General features: G+C 37.3%; 2 protein-coding genes across 11 annotated transcripts in view; both read right to left on the bottom strand.

Moving 5' to 3' along the window:
- Positions 1 to 157: 157 nt before the first annotated feature.
- dpysl5a (dihydropyrimidinase like 5a) lies at positions 158 to 24,990 on the bottom strand. Of its 2 annotated transcripts, none has more exons than XM_065288500.2 (13): positions 24,868 to 24,990; positions 19,158 to 19,426; positions 13,974 to 14,132; positions 11,282 to 11,461; positions 8,101 to 8,169; positions 7,856 to 7,900; positions 7,457 to 7,532; positions 7,192 to 7,348; positions 6,938 to 7,079; positions 6,006 to 6,148; positions 3,793 to 4,000; positions 3,534 to 3,702; positions 158 to 1,669 (listed from the first exon to the last, which is right to left on the bottom strand). In XM_065288500.2, the coding sequence occupies exons 2-13, from the start codon at positions 19,416 to 19,418 to the stop codon at positions 1,584 to 1,586; spliced, it is 1,695 nt and encodes a 564-aa protein (XP_065144572.2). In that variant the 5' UTR covers positions 19,419 to 19,426; positions 24,868 to 24,990; the 3' UTR covers positions 158 to 1,583. The 2 variants fall into 2 exon arrangements, with proteins under 2 accessions (XP_065144572.2, XP_065144571.2); XM_065288499.2 differs by lacking the exon at positions 24,868 to 24,990 and adding an exon at positions 21,404 to 21,563.
- Positions 24,934 to 25,075, bottom strand: part of dnmt3ab (DNA (cytosine-5-)-methyltransferase 3 alpha b) — a 66,403-nt gene continuing 66,261 nt past the window's right edge. For all 9 annotated transcript variants that reach the window (XM_065288490.2, XM_065288492.2, XM_065288493.2 and 6 more), the window contains one exon: positions 24,934 to 25,075. In XM_065288490.2, coding sequence (XP_065144562.2) covers positions 24,934 to 25,075 — 142 coding nt within the window.

The following is a 25,075-nucleotide window of genomic DNA, read 5'->3' as shown; positions in this document are numbered from 1 at the left end:
TGATAGTTTTTGTTGTTTAAATGAAAGAATTCAGATAAATAAAACTAATGACTTATTAGGCCTATACATTGTGTTATATATATAAAAATGTTATAAGCACAAGATCTTACTTCACTGAACAAGAAATGCAGTTTCACGGTTCAAAAAACACACATAATTGAGGTTGAAGGGGGTTTATTTGCACTTTTTCATGAGATAAACATATGTTAATACACACAACTGTGCATACACAACACATTTTAGAAAATTGAAATGCATACTGAAAATCCAGAATAAAAAATACATGAATATTCAGCACCAACAGAAATGCTTTTTTCACACTAATGCTTGTCACCGTTACATTGTGTTTAACAGGTAAAGTGTTTTCAAATGGTCTCTATATAGAAGTGCTTGGAGCAACTTACACCAGCATGTACCAAAATTAACACATGACTCGTCTGGTGTCTTTTAACTGGGGTGTGGTTAGTAGAAGTGAACCATAAATGTTTCTAAATGAATGCACAGTGGTAATCTTTACGTAAACAGTAAACCAATGGTATTTCACCATAATTATAGTTCAGAGCCCGGCTTTGAATGTTCCTACAAATAACATTGCTAAGGAGAATGCAAACTAACAAAATTAATACGGCTACTAATGTTAAGTGTTGAATCAAGCAGGTTTACTACAGAGCTAAATAAAACAATCTGATATGTGACATAGTAAACAATATTATGCTTATTTCACATTGTAGGAGTTCAACACCATGTGCTTATAAACAACATTTAAATACCATCTGACTTCATCACCAACAAGTGTCTGTCATTTACCAATAGCATGAACATAACTTACACGACTGAAAAACAATCAAATACACCGAATTGGCCTTTACATCTTCAGTACACCAAAAAATAAGCATAAATATACTGAAACACCTTAACAGAGCAAAAATGTTTTTGTATGCTATCAAAAGTTGTTGATTGGTCAGCATAGTTGTAACTGTAGAGAGGCAGGATGCTATTGTACATACTGTAAGTATAATTCAAAAGTTAACACACTGAGGTAAATGTATAGTCATCGGTCAACACATTAAAACAGTTAAAATATTAAATAACTTTACAATGGTTCACATTTTTAAGCCATGAACAACAATACAAAAACTAAAATCATTTCCATTTTTAAACGAAATGTTCGGTTGCTGTCTTAATAATACTTTAAAAGTATATGTAGTAACTGCTGTTGATCTACTACCAGAAAAAAATTATAATAGGGTCTCTCCGTGGTACCCTTAAAAAAATGGCCAAAATTAAACAGGTTTATCCACACTACAGAAGGGTTTCACCTAAACACAACCTTCACAATTTCATTCCTTTTAATATAAAGAACGAAACACCCTGTAACTTTTTATTACCAAATCTCTCACAAGAAATTCTGACTTGCATCTTGCTTACGAACAAATATATTGTAACCTTGTACACATATACATATATAAAAACAATGGAGTTTAATTGCAAGTGTTTAAAATTAAATAACGTGAATCAGATGTGAGGCTGCCAAAACATGAATGTGTTTAGTTTCAGAATTTTTAAAGTGCTGCTCCAAAGGTTTACCAGATTCCACTAGAGCGACCACCGGGTGGCGCTAGAATCCTGGCAGAGGCTCTCTTTGGAACGTTGTCATCGAATTGAGCACCTGTCAAAAAAAGTGAAATTATGGTGGTGAATTATAGGACGGGGTTTTCCGAACAGGGATTAGACTAGTCCTAGACTAAAATAAATGGAAGAGCTGTCCAATTTGAAAACAACTTGCACCGACATATCTTAAAATCAGGGCCCTTTGTTTTGTCTCAAAATGCACACAAGTAGTGTTTTTAGTAAGGCATGTTTGTTAATACTAGTTATATTTCCTAATTAAACTAAGGCATAGTCCTGTTTTAAGATAATCTCTGTCCGGGAAACCACCCCATATAGTCTACACAATCTATGTATATATACACTACTTATGTAATGTATATTTTTTTATTTTAAGGCAATTTAAATGTAATATACAAAAGCATGTATAACTTAATATGATGCTTGTTATTTATCACATTAATTGCCTACATGTTTGATAATCAACAAAAAGTATATAGCATTTTATTAGATTATAGACTATTTATAATGACAATAAAATGTGCAATAATTTTATATATACTATGTATTGAATAATTTTCAAGTTTTTCTTTAGTGTTTTTATTTTTTATTTCTTGAAGCGATAAAAAATAAATAAATGCGAGTTGACTTGACTTGATATCAATCTAAAGATCACATGAAAACTGTGAAAAAAAATTGGGTAATGTTTTACCCCAAAAAGAAACCAAAAAAAGTTTTTAATTATGAAAATGTTATAAAGCTTGTGCCAAACATTTAACTTTTAAGTTTAAGTATATCATGAATTGTATTTGTTGTACTGCATTAAAATTATGATGATTTTCATTTTAAAATGTAATTTTTTCAGGTTTTTTTTATTGTGGCAGGCAAAATCCTTGATCTTGCGGCACGTTTAAAAAAAAAATGCAATGGAATATGCTAGATATATATGCAATTTTATGCGATAAAATTGTGGGAGCTTGCAAAAACTGCGTGAACAGCTTTTGGAGCCTTTTATTGATGTTCACGTCGTGTAATGATGTCACATCCTAACATTCAAATGACAACAGGGGACATGGCTGCGCATGTGTAAAGTAAATACAAAATTTTTCTACTTTCTACTGAGATATATTACTTTTTACTACGAAAATGCAGGGATTATGAAATCATGCAAGCACCGCATATTTTGCAAGCAGAAATCTGCAATTTATGCGGCGAAAGTGCGGCGTATTTAAAAACCGCGTATGCGGACTTTGGCTGATTATGTATTGAATCATGCAATCGCATAATCGCGTTTTTCTGGAGGGACTGTATTTTAAAGGGGACATATCATGAAAATCTGACTTTTTCCATGTTTAAGTGCTATAATTGGGTCCCTAGTGCATCTATCAACCTGGTAAATGAGAAAAAAAACAACCCAGTAACTTAGTTTTGGTAAACCATTCTTTGCAAGCATATGAAGAAATAGGTATTTGAAATTTGGCTCCCCTTGTGATGTCAGAAGGGGATAATACCGCTCCTTAATCTGCACTATCCAACCACAACACTGATATTTTGTGCTGCTGAGACCAACTCATTTGCATTTTAAAGGATGGCACATTTTTGCATTTTAAAGAATGGCACATTTTTGCTCACACCTACAAAGTGGCAATTTTAACATGCTATAATAAATTATCTATATGATATTTTGAGCTAAAACTTCACATACGTACTCTGGGAACACCAAAAATTGTGAAATGTCCCATTTAACATATTTTTTGGAGGAAATGTTGCAGTGCAAAAATCCTAATAATCTAAAATAATTTATGTAAAATACAATTGTGCAATTTTTCTTCCTATGATTTTGCGGTAAAACATAAACCAGGATGTTTTATATGAGATTCACCCATAAAGCATTTACTGTGATATTTAATCTTAAGTTACTGTACCAGACAAACTAAAGCCGGACTCATGCAGGTCTCTCATTCCCCCGTGGCGAGTACAAGGTCGTGGGGCCATGTCCCCATCTGCAGTGGCCGATTCCTTCTTGCCTGAATTTTGTACTGCAGCTACATCCCCAGTGTATGGTGCTCGTTCTACGCCCTTAAGTGCCTGACACTGCAGGTAGAGAGGTAGTACATAAACAAACTATTCATGCAGTGCTATATAATGAAATGCATAAACAATATAAACAACACAGTGCAGTACCTTCTCCCGTTGGACCATTTTCTTATAGAGGTAGTCTGGGAAAGTTCGTAGAGGGTAGAACTTCCCCGAGCCCTCGGCGCAAGTAAAAATGCCATTTTCATAGACTACGCGCCCGCGGCTGACGGTTACCAGGGGGACGCCGTGACAGCGTAGATTCTCGTACAGGTTTACATCACCACCCTGCCACTGAGTGGCTGCAGCGATGGTCCTACAGGTAGATAAAACCATTTATGTCTTGGCTCATTAGAATGCTGATTGGGAACATTTGTAGGTTTGTTATTCCTAGATAACAACCGCTCAGAACTAATAACACACTGTTAATCATTTTGACAGGTACAGTTTAACTTATTCCCACGCCAGCCATTTTTGAAAAGTTTCCCGCCAGCATTTTTTGTGATTTTCACAAAAGTTTCATATAATGCCTTCCAGGATTTTTTTTTCTAAAAATATATAAACAAATATATCAAATGAAAGAACAGACCTCCTGCTTTCAAACAAACAAACAAACAAAACATGGAAAAAAAATTTCATCCTATCTATATTTTTTCTCTGCTTATAAACTTTTAAATATGGGTTTTTTCTTTAAAAACATTAGCATTTTTGTGAAGGAATTATGTTGGAGATCAGATTCAGGACAATTATCAAAACATACATAGAGTTTAAAATTAATAAATAACGTTTTGGCTTCAGTTTTGTCATCGAGTGGATAATCGCGGTATTGCAGATAAACATAAAAATTCTTCAGAACACATTTTATATGCAAATGTTTTTTTCTTAATTGACGATATAACTTGTCAATGGCGGGGAAAAGTTAATTTCACACAAAAATTAAATATGTAATTTAAAAACTTTTATACAGCGGGTCTGTTGAATGCTTTTTTCTGATTGGTTAAGAAATGTTCCATGGGTGTTGATTATTTTTCAGTAACCCGCACACCCAAACTTGTCAAATGTCTTAAAAATTGGCACCAGAGCCATTTTTGTGGTAAACATGGTATAAGAGAAATAATTGACTTTGGTCCTTTGAATTATTTGAAAATAATAATAACGGCATTACCACCTTGGGGGTGCATTATTTTCTTATAATTCAACGGCCCGTCATTAATTATTCCTTACTTATTACACGGCTTTCTGGAATGCTTGATTCTGATTGGTCAGTTGAGACATTTGCAGGTTTGTTCTTTTCAAATAATAACCGCTCCAAAGTAATTACGCATAGCCGGTACTACTTGTACGATTTAAATCCCTCCGCGCCAATAAAGATTACTGTTTGGCGCCATCTTGTGACAAACACTGGACAACCACAACATTTTGAAATTGATTTTAACATGTACGGAAAAAACAAAACGTCGATAGAAGAACGAACCACGACAAGACACAGAGAGCTTACTGAGACTGAACTTGACAAAATAGAGCATGACAGCTACGAAGCCAACACACAAAAAAATACAGATTGGGATTAAAACTTCTCAAAGACTGGAGACAGACATGTATGAAGCAGAGGATCTTAATAAGGTATTACGATCATTTTATGCATCTGTGCAAAGTTTCGCGGAAGGATAAAAATGTTAATTTAAAACAAATATGCCAATAAAATGTTTCAAATTCATATTCATGTCCAGTTTTTTTTCTTATGTGGCAAGTAGCCGTGTAATAAGCGGGATAATGTAGAGGCAGCCGGTAGTTATCGGGAAATAAGCCCCTGCAGTGTGATACAAGACCCTCCGCTTCGCGTCGGGTCCTGATCACACTGTCGGGGCTTATATCCCGATAACTACCGGCTGCCTCTACATTATCCCTTACATAATGCATTATATAAAACCAAAAAACAAGGCGTGTTTGTCTTATCTTAAAACTAAAAAATAAACAGGTTTTCCTTGCGGAAGGTCAACATTTGTTAAAATTTCAAATCAATATTTACTGTTCCTTGCCTTATTCATAAGGTAAATAAATAGCCATGTAATAAGCAGTATAATGTACTGGCAGCTGGTTGTTATCGTGAAATAAGCCCCTTTAGTGTAATACAAGACTCTTTGCTTCGCGATCACACTGTCAGGGCTTTTTTATGATAACAACTGGCTGCCTATACATTATCCCTTACATATAATGAACCTCACACTACATGAGTAAATGATTTTCATTGTTTTATGTATCAAATGATAATAGAGTTTTTCAAATCTCTGCTGATTTGAATTTATCATTATTTCAGTTACCTTGTTGACTCTGGATCCCAGACGACCACATCAGCATCAGCCCCAGGAATGATCCTGCCTTTCCGGGGATAAAGGTTGTAGATCTTTGCAGCATTGGCACTGGTGACAGCAACAAAACGATTCTCGTCCATCTTGCCTCCAACCTTATAAAGAAAGAAATGTGAAACACTGCAAAGACATTTCTAATGTTTCCGGCGTGATAATCAGGAGGCGCAATGATATTACGCAGTGCCCGAAAATAGTCCCCTGCTATTGAATGTAACCAAGGGGACTATTTTCGGGCAGTGCGTAATATCACTACGCCTGCTGCAGCCATGTTACAGCAGCAAAGTCCTTGATTATTACGCCAGAATGAGAGTATAGTTCCTAGCCATATCTGCCTACGAAATCGCAACTTTTAATTTTCCGTTGGTCTTAGTACACGATGTAAAAACAGAAGAGTCAAGTTTTAAATAGGAAACATATAGAAACTCTTTGGTTATTTTTTTGCACGATGCTAATGGTCCAATCAGATTCAATGGATTATGCTAAGCTATGCTAAAAGTGGTACCGCCAGACCCGGAGAACAGCCGAATGGAAAAAAGTGGAGTGTCCCTTTAATTCAAAATGTAATATCATTACTTCATATTAGTAATAACAACATAATTACATGTTACAGGTGACAAACTTTTAATTTAATTTTGTTTTATTTGAGTTTTATCCTGACATGGCTTATATACAGTATGCCGCTTCAGTGGCAGCTAGCAGTAACAGCCAGGCTTCAGAGCAGCTTTGCACAGATGTGCTTAGGTTTAAAAGAGATGCATCATTGTATAAACTAAATTTGTTAACATTTAATGCAGACACTAAACAAAACATGTCGACAGACTTTTGGATTAGCTGTAGTAACAATATCAACATCGTAAAAATGTGCGTTGTGATAAAAGACATACCACTCCCCTCTCCCAGATAACACTCATTCGATCCTCCACACCTGCAACACCGTGAGGGATTTTAGTAAAGTCATCCTTGCCCATTGCCTTCTGTTTAGTGGTAAATGGCCGGTGATCCGATGCCACAACGTTCAGAGTGTCACTACATATCATCATAAAAAAAAGAGAGATTCCGATGTCAATTTTATTGTTAGTAATGTAACTGCATAGGTGGTATATATGAATGAAAATGCATCTGGTAAAAATCTGCTTACTTTCCCAGAAGGCTGAGCAGGTAATTGGGTGTATTGGGGTCCAGTCTGAGGGGTGGCACAGTGACGAAAGCAGCAGCGTGTGCCCAATCCTGGTGGTAGTACTGCAGTCCATTTAATACAGCGTGAGCTGTGGTGGTCTCTCCGTGGACCACTTTCCCTACCAGCACACAAACCAACCATTCACACATCAGCATTTAAGTCATGTGGTATATCAGTCGTAACCCAAGAATTGGTCTTCAAATAATAAAGATTATCTATCTCTTACCCTGCATTTTGGCCGATGCCAAAACATCGCCTGCAGACATGCTGGATACATTCACGAGATATATGGGACAGTGAGCCTAAGGTACAAAAAGATACATATGATTAACATCTTTAAAGCACTTAAAGTATTTGAAACAGCAAATAATCAGTTTTTTTTTCAAGATCGTGGTAACCGGAGTGATGCGGGGTCAGACATCAAGATATCAAGCAGTTATTTTGATATATATACATACACATACCATAACAACAGGCAAAAGTTTAACAGTAAGATTTATTACACGCTACAACTGTAGCACAACTTCTGGATTTTTTTGGCCCTTGATGGGTTCATGTCCCCCTCCAGTTTGAGAAAAATGAGAGCATAACAGCAAATTACGTTTCAGTGCTACATCATACTTACTCTGTTAGCGATGGTGATGGCTCGGTGGGCGGCTTCTGCTTCCAGCTGTACATGGAAAATTCCCATGATAAGTGAGAAAACAGAAATGTCACCAGTGAAACCTAATGACGAACAGATGCTTAGCAGTATTAATAATCCATGGAAATGCAATATGGAGATGGGAAAGACAAGCTGAAGGGCTAGGTGCAAACGGTGTGACTAATATCTTAAAGTAAAACTGTTTCATGCTGACAGAATTACAATACCTCTTCAGGCCTGCTTATCTCAATGCCTTCTGGTCCACTTATACCCAGATCCAATGCTTCTTTGGCACCCTTACACAGATGAACAAACACAAGATATGTGGATTAGAAGAGCTGTGATAAAACACGTGAGCCAATGGATGCACATGACAGCATTAAAGACTATGTAGGTGCACTCCTGGTGCAAAAAAAATTTCAAAGTACACAGTTACATTATCCCGTCTTATGATATCTTGTTTAAGTCCAAATTTACAGCAGAACCATATATAGACTTCGCATGCATGACAGTCCTAAAATGCAATAATTTTTTCAAGATGACTATTAAAGTGGACTGTAACTTACTATTCTTACAGTGGCAAGAAAAAGTATGTGAACCTTTGGAATTTCATGGTTTTCTGAATAAATTTGTCATAAAATGTGATGAGATCTTCAACTAAGTCAAGGGTATTGACAAACATAATGTGTCTAAAACAAAAAATTCTTATATTTATTAAACATACTCATTTAACCTTCAAAATGGCAGTGGAAAAGTAAGTGAACCCTTCGAATTAATAACTGGTTGACCCCCCTTGGCAGCAATAACCAGGCCCTTCCTGTAGCTTTGGATCAGAATGCACATCGTTGGAATTTTGTCCCATTCTTCCTGGCATAACTGCTTTAGCTCCTTCATATTCTTTGGACATCTCATGTGTATGGCCATGTTTAAGTCAATACATAGCATCTCTATTTGGTTGAGGTCTGTCTGACTTGGCCACTTCAAAATGCAGATTTTGTTTTTCTGAAGCCATTCTGTTGTGCACTTGCTCCAGTGTTTTGGGTTGTTGTCCTGTTGCATCACCCACATTCTACACAGTTTCAGTTGACGTACAGAAATTCTCACATTATCCTGAGGAATTGTTTGCAAGCTGGCAAGGCCTCGTTGCAGCAAACTAGGCCCAAACCATGATGTCTCTTCCACCATACTTTACAGTTGGGGTGATGTTTTTATGATGATATGTCGTGCCCTTTCTACGCCAGATGTAGCGCTGTGTGTTTTCCAAAAAGTTCAATCTTAGTTTTATCAGTCCACAAAACATTTTGACAATAACGCTGTGGAATGTCAATGTGCTCTTTTGCCAACTTCAGGCATGCAGCAATGTTGTCCTGTCGTGTATACCCTGCTTGTTCAGTGTTTTACGTATTGTAGACTCATAAACAAAGATGTTAGCAAGTTCCAATGATGCCTTTAAATCTTTGGCTGTTAGTGGGGTTGTTTATTTAGCTCATTGATGAGTCTGTTGTGCTCTTGGTGTCATTTTGACTGGGCGCCCACTTCTTGGTAGAGTAGCAAAAGTCCTAAAGCGTCTCCATTTGTAGATTGTTTGTATAACTGTAGACTGGTGAATTAACTTTGTAATCCTTTCCAGCTTTATGTAATGCAACAATTCTTGATCGTAGCTCCTTTGAAAGCTCTTTTTGGCGAAGCATGGTTCACATAAGGGTGTTGTTCTTGTGCAGAGCAAACTCCAAAAGTTTGAGGGGTTTTTATAAGTCAAAGTAGCTGTAGTTAACAGATCCAAAGTATTATCTTAACGAGACTCCAGGTGTGCTAAAACCTGACTCCAATTAGCTTTTTTGAGGTCATTAACTCAAGTGTTCTTATATGATGATCAGATCACATGACAGTGAAATTCCAAAAGGTTCACATACTTTTTCTTGCCACTGTATATGTGATCCTGTCTGTGAAATCTAGGCTAAATCATAAAATGAACCATTTAACCCAATATTTGTGTTATGCTTCTATACATATCATATGGTTAGCTTACAGTACATGCTAACATCTTTACTAGAATGAATTAATCAAGGTTGTGTCCAAAATCGCCCACTACACTCTCGTTCCCTATTGCCTACATAACGAATATAGGTCATATGAAATGAGTGAATTAAATGAGTGAATTCACACCCTGAGGGTGTTGAAAGGGCTGCAGGCATCATCTGCTGAGACAAAGGAATTAAATTGTGAGCCTCACAAGCCCTTTTCACACAGACATTCCGGAAAATACATCTTGGATTTTTCCGGAATCTTTAGATTTTTTGTTCATTCACACTGCCAGGATTACCCGGCATCTGATGATCCCGGAAAGACACGTGGCCTGTTGAAAGTCCTGCCCTCTCTTCTACGCAGCATCTGAAGTTTGCAAATTTTTTATTATTTCTCTCTCCAGAAACCACTCGTGTGCATTTTTGTTTATGATAAGACTATAAAGGAGCACGTGAATGCACAGTTCTATTCTGGTGAATGATCTCAAGTTCAGAAGGGATATTTGACGAGCTCCCTGATCTTTGCTTTAATGCAGTTTCCAGACATTTCTCATCGTGATTGTTTATATGCATTTAAAACCCGCATTTTGAGGAGCTGAACGATATATCTTGTTGGGATGACGCGCGGGTATTTTCGTTTATTATAGCTAAAATGAGCACGTGACGCGATATTCTTTTATGCTGCTGAATGATCTCCGTTTCAACGCAGTAAGTAACGAGCTAACTTACCTGATATCTGCTTCAGTCCAGTTTGCTGACATTTCTCGTCGTGAATGTTGTAAATCCCTCATTTTAAAGAGTTGAACCAACTTCATGTTGCCACGACACGCGCGTCCTCACTACGGCACGTGCGTCATTGTTTATGCGTCTCATTTATCATTTCCTGATAACTGCTTCAATCTAGTTTGCAACATTTCTTGTGGTGAATGTTTATATGCATGTTATCTCTCGTTTTAAGGAGCTGAACCATAACTTTTGTTGTGATGACGCGCGCGTCCTCACTACAACACGCCCATTACGGCATTGTTACGGCTTCTTGTTCACACAGAGGGTTTTCCGTGTATCTGACTAGGTCCTCTTTCCGGCAACGATCCCAGAAGATTAACGGGACGAGTTTGTGTTCACACAGATGCTTGTCTGGCAATTTTACGGGTATTTTCTGGGACCAAAGGTCTGTGTGAATGGGGTTACAGTATTTTCTAGCGCAGAGTTTACATTGGTTGGACACTCGTTATTGTGTTGCATTATAGGATTAAAAGCGTGTACTCAATAACTCACTAAAAAAGACTTTCCCCTCAAATAGAGCAGAGTATAGTGGCCGTTTTCAGACACATCCCAAGTCTTGGTTGGATTAAAGGTTCTGAGGAGCTTTTCTGATTTATACCTCAGCAACCAGCTCTCCGCTCTCCGCATGGACACGGGCCACTGCACCAATGTCCTTGCAGTTCTGGAGGGCTTGGAAGAGCTCACTGTCTCTCAGCATGTAGACGTCCTTATAGGCCATGAACATCTGGAAGGAGTTCACCCCTTTTTCCCGCACCAGCGTCTCCATCTGAGCACGAACCTGAGAGGGAAAAGATGCATTTGTCACAAAATGGAAACCCTGATGTCTGACCTTTATTAAAGGAGCGGTGAATCAAATACTCAATTTTAACTTGATAATTTGTTATATAAGAGGTCATCATACATAAATGAACATCCTGCAAGTTTCAGAACTGAAAACGTCCGTGCTACTGAAATATAACCGTTTTTGGCACCAAGCCAGTAAAACAAGCCAGTGTGGAATTCGGAAATCTATGACGTCAAAGTAGAATTGAAGTACCGCCCCATAGCCAAATACAAGGACCACTTTTGAAGTCCCGCCCACAGCTTCGCGTGACACACGTGTGTCTCAACAAGTAAATATGTCTTTAAAGATTGACAAATGTAACCAAAATGACTTTTAAATACATTTTTTCTGAGAGACTTTTATTTTGACGCGGTGATCTGTTATGAAAGACTGGAAACACATTTTCGGTTGTGGAAGAACCGCGTGGGAACAACACAGAAGCTAAATACTTTAATTCAGAGGCTTGGAACATAACATTAAATGCCTGGAAAAAGTTTGCTTTTTAAGAAGTTCCAGCTCGTGTGGGGAGTGTTTGTTAACTTTGTGTACACGGATTTATTTGGAAAGAAGTCGATGCTGGATTTGCAGAGAGACTGTGATTAAAAGCACCACTTATATTGGATCTGACAACAATGACACAGCATTATACACAGTAAGACATTTTACTTTATTTAAGTTACTGCGTTTCACTATTGCTTTGTTAGAAGAGATCGCTTGATATGTCTGTTGTAACATCCGTGTCTAAACACGTATGTTTGACTGTTTTAATGTACTAAAAACATTAAACGATTAATAAAGATACACCACTTAACAACACGACTGTAATTTAACGGTAGAAATATACAGTGTTATTTATAAAGAAGGATTTATCAGCCGCAGTTTAGATTCTGATGCCCGTTTACTGTGTTGTATACGGTAATTTAGGCGAGTTACGTTTGAAAGGTCAAACACTCAACAAAGCTTATTTTTTATCATATAACTGTGGTATTTAACATTACGTGAATGTAAAAGCAACCTCACAAGCACAATCGAATTATACAAAGTTATTGATAAGGATTTATTAGCCGCAGTTTAGATTCTGATGCGCGCTTACTGTGTTGTATACGGTAATTTAGTCACGTCGAGTTTTGTTTCTACTTTAATATACGTATTGTCATTTATGCGTATCATATTTAGCACCCAGAATCTTTTGTGGCTCAAACATATTTGTGTTCGGCTGCTATTTTTATCACATTAATGTTTTTAAAACATTTCCCCACATGTAATGACGGGGAACGAAGACGTCCAATCATAGCAGTGGGTGTTTACGTCCAGGTCTTCAATGCGGCCCGCCCCTTCAAACGAACCATTTCTCCAGACAGCCACTAATCTATGTTACAAAATAGCCTATTACTTATTGTTTTTGATGTTTTTGAATGTAAAAACCACGCGGACATCCGAAGTAGACATCAGGCAACAGTATAAAACAATAAAATCGACAAATTCACCGCCCCTTTAAATCTAACAAGCCCTTCATGAAAAAGTATTTTGGTGGTATCATGGTAATGGCTTCAAATGGTAATTCTGTGGTATTTTGATATAAAGGAAGGTGCAGAGTAATTACCATTTTCACAACTCCATGTTAATTCAAACAAAACAATGGTGTACTGTCATGAATTCACGAGGCGTAGAACTCAATTGCAGACTTCACAACATTTATTGACAATAACATAAAAGCCCATGAGGGGGCAAAATAACAAACAAACTCAGCATAACAGGAATCATGATGACAAGACAGACCATGGAGACAAAACGAACCAGACACGGACAGCAAACACAAGGGCATTAAATAGGAGAGTAAATGATGAGGGTGCATGTGACATGAATTAAACAATAATAGAACAATTAACAAGGAGACAAGGGGACGGGGCCAGGAGGCGAGACAGGTAAACACACAGCCCAAAACAAAGGCCATGTGCTACCACTCAAAACACATGTTGGTTAAAAGGAAAACACCACCGTTTTTTAATATTTTACTATGTTCTTACCTCAACTTAAACGGATGAATACACCCCTATCTTTTTTCAATGCGTGCACTTAATCTTTCTACAGCCCGTTGTGAATGTGTTAGCATTTAGCCTAGCCCCATTCATTCCTTAAGATCCAAACAGGGATGAATTTAGAAGCCACTAAACAATTCCATGTTTTTTTTTTCTGTTTAAAGAATGTTACATGAGTAGTTACATGAGTAAGTATGGTGGCACAAAATAAAATGTAGTGCCGAGGTTGAAGTGCTACAAACTAATCCGCCATACAATATAGTTCTCATTTTGTATCCTCTTAAAAAGCGGCCCTAACCTTCAGTATGAACGTGAGACAAATTCTGACCTAATATTTAAAATAAGGCATCACTATAAAAACCACGGTACTACCATGATACGTTTTAGATGACAAATGTCACCAGATACCAGGAACATAAAATCTTTACCTTTGGTCCCCACCAGGTAACCCCAACATGAAGAGCGTAGTCACAGCAGGCCTTGGCGTCAGCGTGAGCACGACACTTGTCATAAGCGTCCAGCAGAGACTCATTCTTCTCTGGAAGCACGTGACCAATCACCATAGTTGTGCCTCCGGCCAAAGCAGCCTGGAAATAAACATCAGATTAAATGGGATCAATACAGCATCGCTATCAATCAATTGCTATAATGGGCCAACAACATTAAGCAAATTAAATAACAGCAACACATTCAGAAAAACTTTTTATAAAATTAAGTCTTAGCATAAAAGTAATCTGTGAATACTTGTAAAGAAGTGGGCCAGTAACGTACGTCCACAGGATATTAGCCATTTGGTGTTTTAAGTTGTTGCCGGGGTGTTGCCAGTGGCGGCCGGTGACTTATTTTTTCGATGCGAGATTCGTCACAACATGTATGTATAGCCCGTCATGTGTGTGGTTCCTTATTTCAAAATATGTGTCCTGCACTTTGAGAGATCCTGCGTGCATCACGTGTCTTGTCAAAATAAGTGCCTGCTGCAGACGCGTCTAAAGGGTTTATGATAAAAGAGATGCTCGCGTTTGCCAGATACTCACATAATGTCATGCGTAATAAGAGTTTACTGTTAAGGGAGTCTCTTGCGTGTATTTTGTGAACGTGAGTGTCTCTTTTATCATAAACGGTGTGCAGCAGGGACTTATTTTGACAAAACACATGAGGCACGCAGGATCTCTCAATGCGCAGAACACATAATTTGAAAAAAGGAACCACACACATGACACTCAGAACACTTATTTTGAATTAGAGCCATTCGGATGAGCAGTCACGAGCTGCCACTGATGAAAACTCAGCTAAAGTCATTTTTTGTGATGCTGTTTACTACATAAAGTCATCCTACATAATGTAAAGAACATTTTGTGAAAATATAACTTTCAAATATTTAAGATTTACTGAGTAAGGCCATGTTAAAGACTGAAATGAATGTAAAAATTAAACTTTGTCGTTAGGATCACATTTTTTTCCAAAAGAATGATAAAAAATTGCTAGCCAATCAAAATACATTTGAATTTAAAGCACCTGCACATTCAAAATGTGAAACTGCAAAACTCCCGCTTAAGGGGTACATTTCACAAGACTTTTTTTAAGATGTCAAATAAATCTTTGGTGTCCCCAAAGTACGTATGTGAAGTTATAACGTTTAAATTGCCACTTTGTAGGTATGAGCAAAAATGTCCCATTTTGGGTGTGTCTTTTTAAATGCAAAGAGCTGATCTCTGCGCATATGCAAGGGTCGTCATTAGTATTCACACCACCAGATTTTTGTTACCGCACGTAACAACTTTATATGTGTAGGTCTCACATGCGAATACAGATGAATGTAGAATGTAGCCAAGGAGATGCATTGCATATTGTTGAATGCATCGAACGTCTGTGTACACGTACGAGTCAAATAAACTATGTTTTGCAAGGCGTGCAAGTACGTTCGCAAACACATAAAAATCAAGGCTTTAGGGTAAACTTAATGTTATTGTCCGTTGGTGTGGATGCTGATATAGTAATCATTTTAGTTATAGTTATCATCCATATTTTACAAGGTGGCTAAATTGTATTTTAAATTGTACAACCACATTTGTACGTTTTTGTACAATTCACTTCATGCGATTATAATATACTAAGTGTAGAATATTATACAGTACCATATATTTGAAGTACAAGTACAGTATATACCGTTTTAATAGTGATGCATACCTTAGCAAGCATGCTTATAGTAGCAACATGTTCATAAAACACTTTTATTAAAATTAAGATGTTACAAAACAGTATAAGGTGATCAATGTTAACATGCCAGTATGAAAACAATGACTATGCTGTGTGTAATATCTTATAGGGCATTCTTTAACCATTAGAATGCTGTGATAAACAGTAATGCTATATCAAAAATAATGCTCCTTTTTTTAAAGCATCTCTTAGCTGACACAAGCCAGTCAATCACATCCACTGAAAGGGGGCGTGTGTTTGTGTGCACCATTGTTTTCCAGCACAATGGCACGAGTGAAAAGCTTTTTGCAGCAGTCTTTGCAGCAGTGCTCCTGTATCTATGGAAACCGAATCTGATCTCCATTTGTCTCTTCGCCTGGCGAGTCTCATGGCGGTAACTGAGAGGGAGGGGGGAGAATGGCACTTGCATTGCCAAGGCTAACAATAACAGTAGGGACAACAACATCTTTATATGACGTCTCAGACACGGCGAAACTCTCATAATAAGAGCGTGTGTATGTATTTTTTATATGTGAATCATTGCCTGAGGTGTGTAATGCCCGTTCTTGCATCTCTGAGTTTGCCAAGCGACCCGTGAGATATGTTTTGGCAGTGCAGCCTGCTGAAGGAACTGCATCTCTGCATTTCAACTATTTATATGAACAGATAGATGTGACATCAAATGGATGTTACACACATCATTTGGTTTGAGCTTGTGTGAGATGTAAAATCGTGTCATAAAATGTTAGGAAAATCTGGCTAAAACCAAGACCAGCAAAATCAATACAAATAGAAAGTAACTCTAGATCTTGGCATCAGCATAAATTTCTTAGCAATGCAACTACACTGGTTACTTTTAAGGGGGTGAATGTATTGAGTTGTTGTGAGATAAAAGCCTCTGACAGATGGTTGGGGGCCACACAAAGTGTGGAGGGACCAAGAAAATGATATCCTCTGCCACTTTAGCTTCTACAATAGCTACTAAAACATTACAAGATAACAAAAAACAAAGATGAGATGTTTTTTGAAACTCAGTCATATGGGCACATATCTTCGCCATAATAATTGTACAATCTACAAACGGTCCAACGGCTTATTGAGCTTATATCCACCAAATTTTTGACGTAAATGTGGGCGCCACCATCTTTGAGCTCCTTTGTGTAAGACTTCCGGTGAGCCACTACAGCTAATTGTAGTCGTATAGCGAGGGACACAAGTGTGGCGTTTTGTAAATCTCTACAAAACATTTGTTTTAACCATAATCCACGTACAAGAGCTGAATGTGTATGTGTCGCATGTGCACCTATTATCTGTATCCACCCATCTATCTAATAAACTTTTATAGACACTGCCAGTAAACAAATAAATACAATAATTGTTTAAAAACAACTAATATTATGCTGATAAAAATATGCAGATTTAACTGGTTTATTTATTCTGCTACTATATATTATTACAAAAATGCGTTTACAGTAAAGAATATATATGACATATAAATTAATGTTTTCAATAGTTCTTAATGTGTTTGCGCATACTTTTTTTATGTTTTAAATGAAAAGGCGAATAATTTTAATATAGGCAAATAATCTCATAAACTCATGTCTCCATATAATGTGTAAGAAGCGATATAATAATATTTTTATAAAATGAAAACAATACTGAATACATGTAATAGTATGTTTATTATGGTTTGTTCAAATAACTAACAATGTGTTGAATAAGAAAGACAGTGCTGCTGTCGGACCGTGTCTTGATGTGTCGTCATAAAAACTCAAAATTGCTGTTTAAAAAAAAAACTTACACCAGAGGGACATTTTAAACCATCGCCTGAAAAGGTTACAAACACAAAGTCTTGGTCTATTCCATGTATAAACACTCGACTGACTTTTCCCATTGTAAAGATACTGGTATGTCTCTGTGCTTTATATATCATTATCTTATTATCGGAGGTGGCGTTTAGCAGTTTTTGCATCTGGACCCTCAATTGTTAATTGCTATTTGCTGTCATTACATCAACAAATCTCCTGGAACACATAGTTAAAAAGTAAATAGTGTTTATTTTGTTTAATGTCTCATTTGGTAGACATTTTTATCTAAAGTGAATATACATTTTATTACTTTGTAAGCTCTAGTTTGTGAGAAACAAAACTGAGGTTAAAGGGGACATATTATGAAAATCTGACTTTTCCATGTTTAAGTGCTATAATTGGATAATCAGTGCTTTTATCAAGCTAGAAAATGTGAAAAAGAACAACCCAGAACAACCTTAGTTTTGGTAAACCATTCTCTGCAAGCATGTGGAAAAAATAGGTAATTAAAATTTGGCTCCCTTTGTGATGTCAGAAGGGGATCTTATTATGTAAGGGATAATGTAGAGGCAGCCGGTAGTTATCGGGAAATAAGCCCCGACAGTGTGATCAGGACCCGACGCGAAGCGGAGGGTCTTGTATCACACTGAAGGGGCTTATTTCCCGATAACTACCGGCTGACTCTACATTATCCCGCTTATTACACGGCTACTTGTCACATAAGAAAAAAAACTGGACATGAATATGAATTTGAAACATTTTATTGGCATATTTGTTTTAAATTAACATTTTTTATCCTTCCGCGAAACTTTGCACAGATGCATAAAATGATCGTAATACCTTATTAAGATCCTCTGCTTCATACTTGTCTATCTTCATTTTTTTCTCTTTTAGCCAGTCTTTGAGAAGTTTTAATGCCCATTCTGTATTTTTTTTGTGTGTTGGCTTCGTAGCTGTCATGCTCTATTTTGTCAAGTTCAGTCTCAGTAAGCTCTCTGTGTTTTGTCGTGGTTGTCGAGTGTTTGTCACAAGATGGCGCCAAACAAACAGTAATCTTTATTGATCTTTATTGGCGCGGAGCGATCTTACTCATAAAAGTAGTACCGGCTATGCGTTATTATTTTGGAGCGGTTATTATTCGAAAAGAACGAACCTGCAAATGTCTCAACTGACCAATCAGAATCAAGCATTCCAGAGAGCCGTGTAATAAGCAGTAATAATGCCACCCCTTAATCCGCACTATCCAACCACGGCAGTGCCATTTAGTGCAGAGATCAACTTATTTGCATTTAAAAGGACACACCCAAACATTTTTGCTCACACATACATAGTGGCAATTTTAACATGCTATAATAAATGATCTATATAGTATTTTGAGCTAAAACTTCACGGATGTACTCTGGGGACACCAAAGATTTATTTTACATCTTAAAAAAGTCTTGTGAAATGTCCCCTATATCACCAGTCCCTACTAATTGAGCTACAGGAACCCCATGTCATTTTATATAGAAGATGATTGACACGCTTAATGAATGGAAGACACGTTGACTTCAAAGGGATAAATTGGATGTACTGAGGAATCAAAATATGCAAACTCATGGGTAGTACCTTTGTGCCACTGTAGAAGTCATCCGCGGTAGAGGCGTTCATGAAGGTTTCATTAAGGTGAACGCTGGTGTCTATTCCACCCGGGATCACCAGTTTACCAGTGGCATCTATAACTTTGGCCCCACCAGGAATCATCAGCTCCTTGCCCACCTGCTGGATAATGCCGTTCTCGATGTAAACATCTGCTTCTTGTGTGAAGTCATCGTTTACCACTTTACCTCCCTTTATGAGGATGCGGGCCGTTGCTGCGCTGGAAGACATGGCTCAACCTAACAGAGTCAAACAAGAGAGAGGACGATTAACAGCTTGACCTATAGTGTCTCTAGGGTTCTTTATGACTGTGGGATATTTTTAGCTGATACATTACTGCAAACCTAACTAAACTATTTATACAGTAGTTGATACAAAAATATCCAGTACTTTTCCAGGCCTGGAAATTATAGTTTGCCTGTTATAACCAGGTTTTCCATGACTGTGGGATCTGTGTTTACAATAACCCAACCGCACATATTTTATGTATTCTGACATCCCGTACTTTTTAAATTATATCCCACATCCAAGCAAACAGCTTGCGTTTATTCACTTTTCCACATTTAGGCTATGGCACGAGCAGGATTCCGACTTGATTTCAAAACACAATCAATCTTTCAAATTTTCCACGGCATAAAGAGGTTACAAACCATTATGACGGTCTTAACTCTCACTTCACTGGGTAAACTGAAACCAGCATTGCGTGATTATACTCAACTTGGCATTGGCAGCCAGTCACATTATTACCTCAAGCTCTTAAATCATAATTAAATACGATTATATGATGCATATTGTTAATTATCCATGACACATTAAAGTCATTTTAAACACTCAAGATAATTTGACATTAGTGAAACTCCAACAATCCAACATTGTATATTCAAAAAGAATAAAAAATGATATTGCACAATCAAATGCTTACTAGTAGGTTTGTATGTCATATCCGAATAATTGGCCAAAAGGGCCAATAATGCATGCACAAAGATGCAGATTTATTAGCAGGAAATACATGTCAGCTTGCAGCTGTTGCATTGCATTCCCTGCAGCACAACGCTGTCTCATGATCTAATCCCAAGTGAAAGCATGCATGCCGGTCTATGCTGCACGGCAAGTTGGGGGCAGGTGGGTGCGGCAAATTCACAGTATGGCGCTGTCCGGGGCTCCCCACCCCCTGTTCTGAGTCCCCGATGGTGAATGGTGTGTGTATGTGAGTACAAGGAGGGGTTACTATGGAGCTGGAGAATAAGGGTGTGTCCTTAGATGTCCTACTATAAAAAGATCAGCTTAGTGCATGAGCTACATCTGTCCAGAAGAAATATTAGTGGAGCATTTGTTCCTCCTCATGAATCATGGAGTCTTCTGGTATGACCCACTTTTGAACCGTGGCTTTTTCCATGAGATCCAGACGGATTCATATGGAGAAGATGTAAAACTTATTGAGTGTGTATGATGGTCTATTTCACGAAAGCAATAAAATGGGATGTTTAGTGCAATAAAATTGTGACATTTAAAGCAGTGATTTATAGTAAATATTTCAAAGGAGCAGGAACATGTGATGGAAATGAAAATAACCAAACAAATAAAATGGAAAATAGAACATAAGGGTGGAAAACAGGGAAATGTGTGTAAATACGCTACTTTTAGCTTATACCATACAAACTGTCAACTAATAAAATGTAAATATAAGGTAAAGAGGGCTATTTAATCATCATGTTTCATGTTTTGGTCGCTTTCATTATATGTAGACTGAATGAATGAGCCTTCATTAGAGGTTGATGATGATGATGGTCGAACATAGGGGTGACCAAGCCCTAAAAATTCAATATGCTTTAAAATACGGCAAAATGGACACTTGGGGTGGTTTATCAAAAGTCATAACAGTATAACGTTAATTACGTTACAACAGACATAACGTTAACAGCTACCGTCGGTGTTCTCATGTTTTATCGCGTTTTTACCAATGCGCTCGTGCTGTCTCTTCAGGAATAAAACCACCAGATGAAAGTCGTTCAGTCATAAATAAGATTTATAAAATAAACCATTAAAATTATAATACAAAAACATAATGAAGGATGTACCTAGACACAAGAAATCGCTTCATGGATTCCTCCCACAGACAATTACAAGATCCCCAGCAAAATATCTACACGTACTAAACAGTGTTTCTTGACAAAAGCTTAATAACGCAATCACAAAATAAGACATCGTGCACTTACTTCCTTTGCTATGTCCTAGAAAAGCGGTTTTCGTTCACTTTCAGGGCTGGTTTATTAACAATAAAGTCCGGTTAGATGTGCAGGCAGATGCTTCGGTTGGTCCAGCCCGGTAAACCTTTACGCTGGCTGCAGCAGCATCCAGACAGTGAGAGCTTGGCGTTGACCAATCACAGCTTAGATACACAAAGATGGCCTCAGCGATGACCAATGGCATTGCAGTGTGGGCGTGACTTATCTGCACCGGTACGTACCATTTACAAGGATTTACAGGGGATGAGGATCAGTGTGCCAATGTGGCACTGGCAAACGAGCATATCAGAGCATTAATTTATCTACAAATTGGTTTATTTGATAAAGTATGTAAATTTAAATCTGAAATAAATGTAAAATAAGATAATTATGTCAATTAATATATTTAATTTAAATCATTTCCACCATATAGTGGTGTTTGAGTAATATTTTATTTATACATTTTTGTTATATTATATTAAATAGAGAGGATATCTAAAATAAAATAAATCAATCAATAAACATATGATGAATGGTTTCATGAAATTCATTGTAAAAAAAATACTACATTACTAAAAATCTTTTTTACTTAGTAATTTAATTATTGTAAGAGTAATTGTGGTAATATTTTTGGAAGGCAAAAAAAAACAACTGGACTTTTTCACAAAAAAAAACAATACATTTATTCAAGTGTTCTCCAGCACAAGTACATAAGGAGCCTTTTTTCTTCGTTCTGGGCACATAACAAAAGAAAGGGGGTGAGGTGGCGCATGACTGCTACATTTGCTGTATGAGCTGACTGCGAAGGAGAAAAGGCTTAAATAAAAGCTTACATGACACAACAAAAGTCACACGTATCAACAGTGTCACTGAGATATACAGACAATCTGTTAGGAGGGCAAAGATGAGACTGTTACAGCCAAACACATATACCCAAATGACAGAAAATTGAACAAAACAGAAACAAATAAAGTAAAAAAAAAAAATAAGATGGAGGGCTGGATATATGGCATGGAATGTAGGACTTAGAAGCAATTCTGCATGAATAATAAGCAAGTACATGTTAACAGCAAGAGTTACATTTTTTTTGTTATTTCCCATTATGAGTACATGATTTCCCACAGATAAGCACCAACTACAGCAATGTCTATTCTAAAACAATATAAGAATCTTTCGTCATTTATCACTTTTTTCAAGTACAAAGTTAAAATGCCTTTGTTAATATCTTTATATGACAGAGTAAAATAATAGTGCTTCTCCAGTACTACAAGAACCCCTCCCTCCAAAAAAAAAAACAAAAAAAAAACTATCATCATTGTCAAGACACGATTATTTCTTACCAAATAATATATTTTTCTCAATTAGATAAAATGTTTAGCACCTTAGGAAACACCTACAACCCCTCTCTTAGTACTTAAAAAAGAATTAAAAAGCAAATTGAAACACACTTTAGTTTGTAGGGCTGTGCAGTAAAGATGGGACCGTTAAAATCACTTAGCAAACTCATTCTTTCGTTTACCCCGCATTCGACAAATATAAATATGAATTACAAACGACACGCAGTCATAGCACCCTGCTGTTTTATAGCTTATGTCAATTTACCTGTTGCCATTTTGTCAATTACCCCCCTCGTTGCAATTTGAGCGCCGTTTTGATATATATTAGCAAAGAATTATATTTGTACATCTCATAGGTCATTAAAAAAAGCAACAGACAATTTCTATGTACAAAATGTACAAAAAAAATCTGGGCGATGATATAATTTGGAAAATAAAAACACGTTGCTGAGCATGAAAAATGTTTAAGGTATGTAAGCAGTGCAATGCAGTAAATAAGAAAAAGAACCCGACAATGATTTCATTAGAGCCCGTTTCTAACCAAATTTAGCCTCATCTATTACATAGCTTGCGTGTTATAACTAAAATATTGACATGGTCAACATCCACCATTGGCAAACATAATAATGTTTTCAGATCTACGCTAGGGACCAGACGTAGTTAACAACTGTGTGATGTCACATCGACATCCCATCTGCGAAAATGACTAATTTTCTACAGGGATATTTCACAGACACACTCACTTTGGGATTATATACCAGTAGAACCGTGAGCATACACTAATATCTCGACGCGAGTTATGATAAAGCGACTCTGTAGCACATGAGAACATGAGAGGGGTGGTATTTGAAATCTGCCCCTTTTCCACCAGCACGACAGATGGAGGATTTATTCTATCCTAGCTCGTTCTTTCACATCTATTGGCACAGCCCTACTGTACACAACAAAGTATTACCTTATATAACGGCAAGAGTTTCACATCATTTAACATAACCAATAAGAAACAATTCACGAGAATCAAGAAGAAAAAATATCAAAGAAATAAAGAAGTATACATATACAAAAGTGCTCGATATTGTTGGTAACACAGCACAAAAATTGCTATAAAAAGGTAGAATAACATTGTGAAGCCGCACCTTTAAAGTTTTGCACCTGACTGAGAATAGCCTGCGAGGGCCACGGCTGAAGGCTGATTCACTCGGCCGACTAAAGGACCAATGCCAATCCTTGCTGTGGCCGCAACGCACACTAAGAGTTGTACAGTAATAATTCTGGCCTGTGTGATACTAGAAAAAGTAGCTCACCACAGCCTTTGATTTCAAGGTATGGATGACAAAAAACATCACCGCCCATGTGTTTCACGCGCTTTGGTCGCAGGCATACCGGGCTGTAGGAAGCAGATCTCGAAGATTGAAAGGCTGAGGCGTTTTGGAAAAGAGCACCAGAGAATATTGTACAAAAAAGCTGTAAAAGATATATAAAATGAGATGTGGCAGACCTGTCGTGACCTGTAAATTTTTTTTCCAAAGTTGTAGCGTCACTTGTTTGACCTGGCGACGGTACAAAACGTGACCCCATCATGTTTCGAGTAGTAGCACCACATGAGTTGCAATGTTTTTCACCACCTTGAAGCACCATATTGTCACCTATTACAGCAGTACCTTTTATTACCTTCAGTTGTGTATAGAAACTGTAAACAAAGAGGTATTTGTGATCTGGTGTTTTGGATTGGTTAAGACAGAACTCCCCTGACACTTTCGAGAAAGCCTTTATCCGCTCTCACGAGGCTCGGCTGAGAGGATACAGGGGAGAATCGTATCGATCGGCACCCCGATTCTGCCCGATGAGCACAGAGGAAGTCAAAATGTGAACTTGGGCTAACTTAAATGTTTCCGTCTAGTTTATGCCTCTAATTGTTATATCGTCTCTCAGTGCCTTAAAAAGGAGGCCATGTCTCAAGTATAGCTTGCACACATAAATCAATTCAAATAATGGATAACACTGCTAAAGTAAAACGAATAATAAAAAATTAAATAGAATTAAAAAAAGTCAATTATTCCAAACCAGAGGAAAAAACATGAAATATCTTTGCTGATGTTGAACTTGCAAATAACGTACAAGAGCTCGATTTCAAGGCTCCTGGTATTACATCGGTTTAGATGTCATCTGTAATGTGTTCAGACTTCAGACGCAGGCGAAGTACTCTTTGAGTGGTGCAAACAAGTGGCGAATGACAGGGACACTCCACGACCGTCCCAGAAGCCTCTGCCTGGCCAGGCGGCTCATGTTTGACACATCTGTGTAGTGGACAGGGAAGCCAAACACC

Source organism: Paramisgurnus dabryanus, chromosome 17 (genome assembly GCF_030506205.2).
Source record: "Paramisgurnus dabryanus chromosome 17, PD_genome_1.1, whole genome shotgun sequence".
Classification (NCBI taxonomy): Eukaryota; Metazoa; Chordata; class Actinopteri; order Cypriniformes; family Cobitidae; genus Paramisgurnus; species Paramisgurnus dabryanus.
Note: the sequence above shows the minus strand (reverse complement) of the source record. Positions and strands in the feature narration are given on the sequence as shown.